The 10772-nt window shown below is 37.7% G+C and overlaps 1 protein-coding gene across 2 annotated transcripts; it reads right to left on the reverse strand.

The window, feature by feature from the left end:
* Positions 1-3126: 3126 nt before the first annotated feature.
* Positions 3127-9568, reverse strand: BNIP1 (BCL2 interacting protein 1). 2 transcript variants are annotated; one of them, XM_039352126.1, is made up of 6 exons: positions 9437-9568; positions 8693-8767; positions 7516-7607; positions 6185-6286; positions 5010-5128; positions 3127-3692 (listed from the first exon to the last, which is right to left on the reverse strand). In XM_039352126.1, the coding sequence occupies exons 1-6, from the start codon at positions 9518-9520 to the stop codon at positions 3496-3498; spliced, it is 669 nt and encodes a 222-aa protein (XP_039208060.1). In that variant the 5' UTR covers positions 9521-9568; the 3' UTR covers positions 3127-3495. The 2 variants fall into 2 exon arrangements, with proteins under 2 accessions (XP_039208060.1, XP_039208051.1); XM_039352117.1 differs by having other exon boundaries at positions 8675-8767.
* Between the last annotated feature and the right edge of the window lie 1204 nt (positions 9569-10772).

The raw sequence follows: 10772 nt of genomic DNA on the forward strand, positions 1-10772 counted from the left end.
GAAATGTGTAAGTACTATCGAGTTTAAATCCAAATAGGGGGGGGGGGGAAATCATCTCACACTGCTTGTAAAATATGCAGAGGTTTTGGCAAATCTTCTGGAGATGTCTTTCTCTAGATCAGGGGTCTTCAACTTGGTCCTTTTATGACTTGTGGACTTCAACTCCCAGAATTGCTCAACCAGGCATGCTGGCTGAGGAATTCTGGGAGCTGAAGTCCACAAGTCATAAAAGGGCCAGGTTTGAAGACCCCTATTAGTCTAGATGGTCTTGGCAAATGGTATTTAGTAAAAATAGTCAAGGCAAGAAAAAGGGTGGTCCTCCTGGTCTCCTGGCTCTGCTCTAGAGAGGAGCTATGTTTACTTGCATCTGGAGCTTGGCTATTCTCAACCCAAATAGATTCCAGCCAGCCATGCCCATTCCTCTCCCAGCTGGCATATGTGGCTGCGCCACTTGGCAGGTGACAGCCACTGCATGCATCTGGTGGTGGCATTTTTAGAAACACTCCAGCAGTAAACTCATCCAACCATTTGGGAGAAGTTTCTTAATGTGGAAAGCATTTCTCTACAGTAAGCACATTCTCCCCCCCTCAACTCATTTCAGCACTGCAGATTCCCCCCTGCCCCCACTTCTCCTTGCTTAAGTTGTTTGGTGGTTTCTCAAACTCAGCAAATGATAGGCCCTGCTGGTGGGGCATTGCAAGTTGTAATTCAACAAAATCTGGAGAATCAAATTTTCATCCTTCATTTAGTATTACCGAACTGGAGCGAGAGATAATTTAGAATCTCACTAGCAGGCATCTTTTGACAAGGATTCCCAGTGAAATATACTAAATAATAAGCTGTACTTGTGAAGCCGAATGTTTTGATATATTTTAATCTGTCTGCGGAATCCTGATTCATTAACTGAAATTTTTAGTCCACTCAAGTCCGTGTATTGGTTGTATTTCAAGGCCACCCAACTCTGAAACTATTCTTGTGGCATCATCAGTTAAAAGAAGCAAAAAAGTAAACCTCTGTATAAGAGGCAACATAGCCTCCAGCCCACCTCTAACTTAAAGGGGCTCACCCAGCCCCCTTAGACTTTCTGCCAAGGACCTCTCCCTTTAGATCAGCTCTAAGAAAACTAAAAAAAAAAATCTTTCGGACCGTCCCCTCCAAAACCCAAAACTACCACAGTTATTAAATATGCCATTTATGAAATACAAGTAGCAGTTGTGTAATTGCTTGCACATGGAGATGGCTTTAACAAATAATCAACTTATTAAGCCAAAAGCAGCCAAATCTCTGGGCTTAAAAATATAATTTATTTGGTAATGAGAAATATACTGTACAAAAAAAAAAGAGGGAACTTACTAATTAATCAGGGATTTCCAAATAAACCGACAGAGTCAGCAAGGCTGAATTAGTCCACAAGGCCTGCATTAAGCAAGATTTTTTGGTTTCAGCACATTGCCAAGGCTCATTGCAGTGAACAGGTAGAGAGATCCTGTTCATGGTTTAATCAGGATCTCCTTGCTCTGCTTTCTTTTGTTGATGATGTTCAATTTTATAAACCATAGAGCAGTGTTTCTCAACCTTGACAATTTTAAGGCATGTGGACTTCAACTCCCAGAATTCCACAGCCAGCGATGCTGGCTGTGGAATTCTGGGAGTTGAAGTCCACATGCCTTAAAATTGTCAAGGTTGAGAAACACTGCCATAGAGCGTAATTAGAAGCCAGCATCTTGGAAAAACAGTTTTCTTAGTCAAAGAAAATGTCCCCCATTTTTGACATTTAAGCATTTAGACATTTGTGGCTAAAATGACTAACCCAGTTGATGAAAACTAGATTGCAGTTTATCAATTGGACCACTATTATTATGGGTTTTTATGAAAGCAAGCCTCTCTGCATGGGTCAATTTACTGAAAAGTAAGGGACTGTCATCCACAGTATTGCATAAGATCCTTAGACTGTAGCTCACTTTATCCCATCTCCACTAAGGTTGCTCTGGATGTTGGGATCTGAACAGAATTCTATACACCCACAGCATATTTTACCCTCTTACAGTATGCCAGAGAACTCTTTGCAGAAGTTGGTTTTAAACATAACAAAAAAAGTTCACCTAGTGCTACAAAACTCACATAAACAAATAACAATGTTTATTTAGTTCTTTTGCTTGTAAGATTGAAATAAATGCCAATTTAATAGGAGAGCTAAATATAAGTATTAGTGCAAAAGATACCAGAGCTGGATAGGTAATTTTTTTTTCCAAGTGCAGTTTGCTTCTTTGATTCCCCTCGTCTAGCATTTTATGCTTAAGGCAACACTATTATTTTGAATAGATGCCCATTCAAAGGCTGCAAATTAAAGAACAGTCTGTTATTTTAAAAAACATGGTCCTTTAGTGCCATCTTGTGGCATATGCACAAAATCACAGTGCTATTTTGTGGCATATGCACAAAATCAGTCTGGTTCTCAATGTGTTTGTCTGTGTGTGCGTACACGTACATGTGCACATACAGGCCTTCTAGTCAGTGTTCACTTCCCGGCAATTGCCTGTACAAGTCCTTGGAGTCTTCTTGGCAAGATTTATTTATTTATCGAATTTAGATACCACCCAGCTCACTCATAGAGCGACTCCTGGACCGTTTACAGATAAAAGATTTCAAAAGTGGCTTATAAACTAAAGTAATTTTTACCTGTCTATAATCATGAACAATGGTCTAGCTTCTGCCCTCTATCAAGTAGAAATGAGGAAAATATATTTACCTTTTTTTAAACTTCTTTCAGTTCAGTAACAAACATTTAGTGAAGTACAATCAAGCTTAATCAATCCAGTGCAGGATGTAGTCCTCTTTTTGAAGACCATGGATACAATCTAGTACACTGGTCCAGTACAGTTGGCAGAGAAATTTTTTGATTATTCGGAAGAAATCTAGATCTGAGACGGATTACTTGGCCTAGGATAGAACTAGAATCTGGGATGAAGCAGTGTCTAAATAACACTGGCAAGAGAAACATATAAACAAATAATATAGACCTATCAATTAAAAAGACATTTGGAGATTTGCCTCATTGCTTTTTCTGGAGACAATTTGAGGAAAAGTTCATTTTTATAATTTAAAAAGAACCAGTAATAAGGCTTATACACTTTGCTTCATTTAATTTATAAAATTTTCACAGTACTGGCATCCACGTGGTATAGTATACAATATATCTAAAATAATATATAAACCTTATTTGTATTAGTATTCTTCCAGTCCTCTCAGTTCTGTACTGAACTGAGAAAAGGAGTAGAAATGGCCAAAGATGGGGGATGTTGGAATATGCCTCACAGAATGATACAGCCTTCCAGCCTCAGAGCAAACAAGCACACTTTTTCCTCTTGTTCTAATCTGCTGCTCATTTAGCTTACTAGTACAATGTAAAGTTCTGCCTAATGGAAGTCTCTTCTGTCAGAAGTCTTTCTGCAATATATTGCCTTTCTTTTTTCCTCACAGTCACACTTCCTCCTTTCACAAAAATGGAAATAGTCTTTTCTTCAAGATGTAAAGCACAGTGGCCAAAAACAAGGCAAGGGCAAGAAAGATGAGCAATTTATCAGTCAGCTCCCTGCGGTTATACTTTGTAATAAGCTTTCGCCCCAGCTGTATTGTTCCAGACATGGATTTAAACTCCTCATTGGCATCCAAGATAGTTCGTGAAGAATTAACTGAAAGATAAAAATGTACATTTCAGTGGATTGTTTCTGAAGCATCTAGCACAAGGGTCTTCAAACTTGGCCCTTTTATGACTTGTAGACTTCAACTCCTAGAATTCCTCAGCCAATGTGCCTGGCTGAGGAATTCTGGGAGTTGAAGTCCACAAGTCATAAAAAGGCCAAGTTTGAAGACCCCTGATCTAGCAAAATCATATATTGTGGAAGCATCTTTTTTGTGTCCTGTGAAAGAAAACATATCACATGTAGTTCACTGGGTAAACTGGCTTAAAGCTTCACATTTTTAGATCTGGAACCAGATGAAATCAGTTCAAATGGCTCTCATGTTATCCGATGACCACCTGAAAGTCCAAATGATATATTACCATCTTGAAGAAGCCCATTCATAAAAGACTGAGATCAGAGTTGGCTCAAGTTCCAGAACCTTCAAAACTTTCACCTCAGCCAAACTCTGCATCCCAACAGACCATGCTCTCCCTTAAGGCTGTTCACAAGCACTTTAAAAAGGCAGATGTAAATAATTAAAATGGCAATGTATAAACATTCATAAGCATTTAATTAAAGCAATCTGATCCATCTAAAATCAGATAAAAGCATTAGGCCTACAGTTAAAAACTGAGAGGGAAAGCGCCAAGATAAACATATAATGGAAGAGTTTGCACAATAAAACCAATCATTTCCTTATCTAACCAAAAGCAAATTCAGATCAGACTCCCCAACCCCAGAATGGATTACAGCATAATCAAATAATCTCAAAGGCACTTTAACGACCCTATGGAAAATGAGCAGGGGGTCCACAGTGATAACTTTTGCTTACAGTCAGTTTGCCTTGTGCTACTCAATTCCTTGTAATATGCATTTTCAATCTCTTGAGATTTTTCTGCTGGTCTCCCTTCAAAGTGCTAGCCATTCTCTTTGGAATTAGCAAGACAGGCTAGGTGCTGCCTTCTTTTGAGGTCATCACCATAAGCAAAGGAATTAAAATAAAATAATATTGGGGAGAAAAAAGTGTAAATCACTGAAGTGAAAAGGCAACTTGCCCCTTCAATCTAAGTGTCAGATTCAAGCATTTCTTTTCTTGGCAATGAAAGCAGCAATGATTTCTCACACAGAAAACTGAATTCACAAATGTCTCCAGTGAGGTACATCAGGCCTAATTCTCCTGGTTTCTTCCTCTCATCAAAGGACCATATAAATGACTAAAGGCCAATAGCTCTGGGGAGGATATAGGGGTGGGAAGAACCAGGATAGCCCTGTTGCATCAGAAGACCAACTGTCCATCTTGAACTTAATTCCAGATTATTTAGATACCTAGAGACTGCATGGCTTCTTCACTTTGCTGAACCTGCTGAGACATCATCCTGCTAATTCCCATCAGGCTCTCTGTGATGTTACTTGCTCCCTCTGCCAGGCTTTCCTTAGTAGACTTTCTGAAAGAGAAGAGAAAAAGAAATCCAGCATGGAGGTTCATATAGTATTCCTTTATAGTTTCTTCTTCAAAATCAGAAGGACCATAGAGAAGATGGCATCAAGCTTGCATTCCAGTACCGCAGTGTTTCCCAAACTTGACAATTTTAAGGCATGTGGACTTCAACTCCCAGAATTCCACAGCCAGCGTTGCTGGCTGTGGAATTCTGGGAGTTGAAGTCCTCATGCCTTAAAATTGTCAAGTTTGGGAAACACTGCAGTACCGTTGTAAACATGCTTTCAATTACACACAGTTTCCTTGGGATGACACAGAGAGGATTTGCCACTCCCTTCTGCTGAGATATTTTGTTCAATTATCCAGTCTAGTTTGTGGTTCTAAACTATGAGGCTCCTGCATCCATCAGTTAACTAGGTCTATGCCTACATAATGTAGCTTCTAAAGCAACCAAAGTCAATTAGATGCTGTCATTTGCTGAAATTCTTAGGCTTCCTCAGGTCAGGCATTATTTTGAGTGAACTCAGTACTGCCTGAATTGTCCTTGGTTGACAGAGAAAGCTAAGAGGAACCAGCTATGGTTACTAACACCATCTCGCAATTAAGGAGTGATAGGCTAAATACAGAAGTAGAAAAACATCTTTTAAAAAAGTAATAGAAAACATGTTTTTACATTATACCAAGTTGTTCATACTTGTCCATGACGACATCAAGTGTTGAGCTCATTGCAACTTTACTTGCTTTAGAGTAATGACCCCAATTGTTCCAGCCTGAGTATGACGTACTAGCCATTTCCTGATGGTAGGAGAAAATTACTTAATTATCTTCCCAGCCCCAAATCACTAGGAAGGCAACCTCTGTTTTTCCTCTATAGGCCAAAAGTAGTGCTCTCCCACTTATGTCTGTCAGTCAGGTTGTCTGATTTGCTTGCTACGCTTCATTAAGAGAGAACAACTTAGATTTATAATGGTTCACATGAATGGATTTCTGAAATAGTACTTGGCAGGAGGTTGGGAATTTCTGTGCTGATTTTTGATAATAATGAAAAAGAATAATGGCATACCTTTGTCGTAAAGGATCTCCTCCTCGCAGCAATTCATCTTTCTCAGAATTGTCAATTGCAATTTTGCAAGCTAGGTTTGCCTTACGCCAGGCTGTCTGATTGCTGAAATTATTAATACACAAAGTTCATATCATATACAAAGTTCCTGAAATACCTGAATGCATAAAATTAAAGCATTCAATTTGCCATTAGCTTAATTAACATTTTATTAGCATTCATATTATATTAGCTGTTATATTAACTGTGTTATATATTTATTTTTCTATTTCTTTATATCTTATCACCACATAAATAGTGTTTCTTAGTTGGTGGTCCATTTAACAGTGAAAATATCTGGATGCTTACAGAAATCAATAACTATTATCCAAACTTTTGGCAATATTTATAACAATGTGTCTAGCACTGGATGGATGGCCCGAATCAAACTATTATTTTTCCATCAATTGATCAAAAGTTGCATTGCAAATCATAGCTAATTGTGGTAACACAGTATTGTAGGGAGCTATTTTTTTCTATGAAAAGAAGGAAGAACTCACATTTTTGGAAGAAAACCTCACTAAATTTAATGGAGATGTAAAGATGTCTAGATACTGCATTCTAGAGACCCTCATGCATAACAGGTTGAGTACCAGCTGCAAACAAAAATCAGTCCTGCTATCATAAACCTGTACTTTTAAGCTTGAAAGGCACATGATTTATTGTATTGTGGGGAATATGTGGGATCTGAGAAAGGAATACTAAGATACTTGACTGGGAGACAAACAAACAAGCAAACTGTTCTGGTCCCTTGTTACTTCATGTGATTCTCCAATCCCATCATTCCAGCCCATTTTACAGAGCTGAATTTTACCTTGATATTTAATTGATAAATTGCTATGTGCAGAGCAACACATAGTAAAGGTTCTTCCCCTGAACAAACATGGCACAAGATATTTATTTTTTAAAAAACTTTTTTCCCTCATGAGTTCTTGGATTGTGTCCAACTGAACTCCTCTCTCCTATCCATATGCCTTCCAAATCTGCTCTACAGGGTTGAAGAAGCTCTTTCAGTAAGTCTGGTAGTACAGAAGAAAAGCAAAAAATCATTGAAGGCAGGTGATTACCTTCTTGCATAATAACCACTTATGGTTAAATCAGAGCCTTGATTACTTTAAAAACAAGTAGGGAGTTGCTTACAGAAAGGGAAGTATAGAACTTAAATATACAATCAATCAAATCTTGTGTGAGGGATAACTTCAGTGCTTCCTATATTCCAAATTTCCTATTCTGCAGGCTCAGCTAATAAAACATATTGCTTCATTGGTCTTTGTAACTTGAAATTTTTAACTGACCTGAGCATTTGCTTTTTATGATTCTCTACTTCTTGGAGTAATATTTGTTTTTCTGATTCTTTATCTTGCTCCTTAGCCATCTGTTCAAGTTCCTAAGAAGCATCATAAACACACATTATTTATGAATACTTCTATATACAAAAAGGGAATATGTTAGTAAATGCACAAATACAAAATGCCTTGGTTGCGAATAAAATTCCCACCAATGATCAAGAGCCATGGAATGTTGCAATCTCTCTCCTTATCTTACCCAGAAACAAGTCAGTACATACCTTTGATTTTTAGATTATTTACAGAGCATGAACAGAACACCTGGTGTTCTTTAGTAGCGTTTGAGGGTAAGACATTGCTTATTTAGTAAAAAGAATAAAACTAAAGGCCGTATTTGATGCGACAATTCTGATGCAGAACCAGCTGATATGAAGAAAATACACATCACCAAAGGAAAACAATTATTAGATCCTCCACATTATTCCTCTAATTAAAGGACATTAACTTTTCCCATCCCTGCCCCCCAGTAGGATTACTTTTGTTACTATATTTTAATTGATTAAATCATTGTCCAATATTGCACTTTGCAACATTGTCACCACATACAAAAACTGAGCCAACTTTCTGTTAGATTTTCAGCAAGTTTTACCAAAAAAATATATCAGCAACTAATAGTAATGTTCCAATTCTAAGTATGTTTGAAATAAATTTATTCTATTGAAGTTCCCACTCTTCCCTCTCCAAGTTCTGCATCCACTTCATCATATGTCTTTAACATACTGAGACTATGAAGCATGCTTTTAGATTTATAGTAATATAATAATGCATAGATTGTATCTAACAGATATTTAACATTATGTATTATAAGATTTTCAAATGCACACACAGTAACTGAAATAGCAGTAAAATAAATTCATGACATTTTCAACATTCTTACTATGAGTTTTGGTGAAACCAAGCTGTGTAATTTGTGATCTTTGACCATTGCTGACAGATATAAATTCAACAATGTTAAACTCCTTTAAAAAAAAACTTTTACAATAGTTTAATGTTCAAGCAACAAGGAATTACATGCAGGTGACTGCAAACATGTGAGAGACAGAAGCTAGTAAAAACATCTATGGTTTTATTTTCAAAACACCATTAATGTTTTGTCAATATTCCTCACTTGTATTCGGAGACGTACATGCTGGAATTTTTCTTTTACTTTTGCATTTAATTCTGCAAGTACACTTACAGGTCCTGTACAATCCCGGATATCCTGAAAAACAAGAAAATTATAATGTCAGTCTAGTAGGACTGGAGAAACCCAGATTCTAATCCATCTTTGGCCATGGAATTCTACTGGGTGACTTTGAACTAGTCATCCTCTCAGCCCAGCCTATTTACACAGAGTTGTTTGTTGTGGTAAAATAGTAATGTACATCATTGTGAATTCCCAGAGAAAAGTCGAAAAACAAATGTAACCAACACAATACACTTTTTGCACCGATGTTCTCTTGGAACATATATCTGGATCCTCAACATTCAGCAATTTCAGGAAGGCTGGATGATATACCAGTAGGATATTTTAAGTCAAGTATTATTATTATTTTTAAAAAATAACCATTTGAAGGAGGGCTGCCACGGTGAGACTACCATCATACACCAGAGTAGGAAAGACAAACAGCTGAAACATTGCAGCGTCCAAAAAAGCAGTTGCCCAAATCTGGGGTCGCCGAAACGGTCAAGTGACCTGCAGTATTTATAACAGCACAGATCTTGAGCCAAACTGACCCGTCCAGCTACAAGGTTGACTGAGAGATGCAACTGAACAAACCTGTACCGGAGGGTCGACCATTGATAATAGAGACAAGCGGTTACGGGCTTATAAATAAAGTGCCCAGCGATCACACCGTGAATGATTGAGCAACGGCGACGGGAACTCTACCTGCACGGCGGCTTTAATCTCCAGGTCGAATTTGACAATCTCCTGATTGCAAACCCGGACCGGCACGTCACCGGCCGCCGCCATCTTGGAACAAACTACGGCGAGCGAGAAGGAAGGCAAGAGAATGTGGAATGCGAGCGGACTTGGAGACCGAACGTCCACAAAGAGAAGTCATTGGCTGGTGTAGGCATGACGTGTTCCTTTCTCACGAAGCGGCGTTACCCGAGACTTCCAACTGCGTAGGGTGGACCAAGTGCTGTTGGACGAAAGGAGGTGTTTCTTGTGCCTCGAATTCTGCCACGTTTTTCCCGGCAGCCGCGCTTACCTGTGTGTTTGCAGTCAGGAGAGAGAAAAAACAGGGTCTACTACAGTATGTTTAAGATTGCGGTGACGGAATTACTTGGAAAGAACTGTAATTCAGATTTTCCCTTGCTGTAGCATCTTTCATTTGATTATAACATGTCATGTTATTTATTGGGGTTTATATTTGTACCATTATTGTTGTTCTCTTCAATAGGGAGAACTCGATATTTGAGTATATGCTTTTTTTTTTTCTTTGCGGAAAGTTAGGCCAATTCCCCAGTATTCCCAGATGAAGTCATCCTAGATAGGAACGGAGAACTCGACTGCAGGATCGCTGTGGAAATTGCATTGAATGAGCCATTAGTTTGAAATTATTTAATAGGCTCTTATACTTTTAAGATATCCCCTTTACAGAAAGCCTAAATAAATAACATTATTTGATAATTTCTGAAGTTTTGAAATGTTTTACTCAAATTCAGAATTGATCTAAAATAGGCTAGTGTATATAATGAGTTCAGCTCATTTATCATTTTCATTACTGTTTATAATTACATCCTACAGAATTAAATTGTTTAAGTGAATGCTGGGGTTTATTTGGTTGTTGTTTTGGGCTACTGATGCATTTAGATACCTTTTGTGCCTTTCCTTTTTGTGATAAGCAAAGTTATATAGCACACAATAAGCGTTAAAAGCTAAAGCAATTGAAGACATGAGATGAGAAAAGCAGGTAAATCTAGTTCAATCATCACCCACTTACAAAACACTTTTTTGCCCATTAAAATATTGTATATTAAGAAACTATTGAAGTTAAAATAAGCTGGAGTCATCTTTAAATATTCCATAAAAAATGAACAATGATTTTATCAAATACCAGGCACTTCTTCAAAAAGGAAAAAGGCATATGGCTTGAAACTAGAGCAGAATATACAAGTTTCCAGTTAGTTAATATTTAACTAATTTTCTTGTAATAAATAGCAAAACAGGATTATATTATAAATATCTACGTTTATTCTTCAGTTAGTTTCCTTACACC

Source organism: Crotalus tigris, unplaced genomic scaffold, assembly GCF_016545835.1.
Source record: "Crotalus tigris isolate CLP2741 ecotype Arizona unplaced genomic scaffold, ASM1654583v1 scf7180000017568.12009008, whole genome shotgun sequence".
NCBI classification, from domain to species: domain Eukaryota; kingdom Metazoa; phylum Chordata; class Lepidosauria; order Squamata; family Viperidae; genus Crotalus; species Crotalus tigris.

Coding starts and splice junctions, on each gene's coding strand:
- BNIP1 (XM_039352117.1), bottom strand. CDS start 9,520: ATGGCGGCGGCCGGTGACGTGCCGGTCCGGGTTTGCAATCAGGAGATT. Junction 5,129..6,184: donor GGAGATCCTTTACGACAAAG/GTATGCCATTAT, acceptor CTTCTCTTTCAG/AAAGTCTACTAAGGAAAGCC. Junction 3,693..5,009: donor AGAAGCCATGCAGTCTCTAG/GTATCTAAATAA, acceptor TTTATCTTTCAG/TTAATTCTTCACGAACTATC.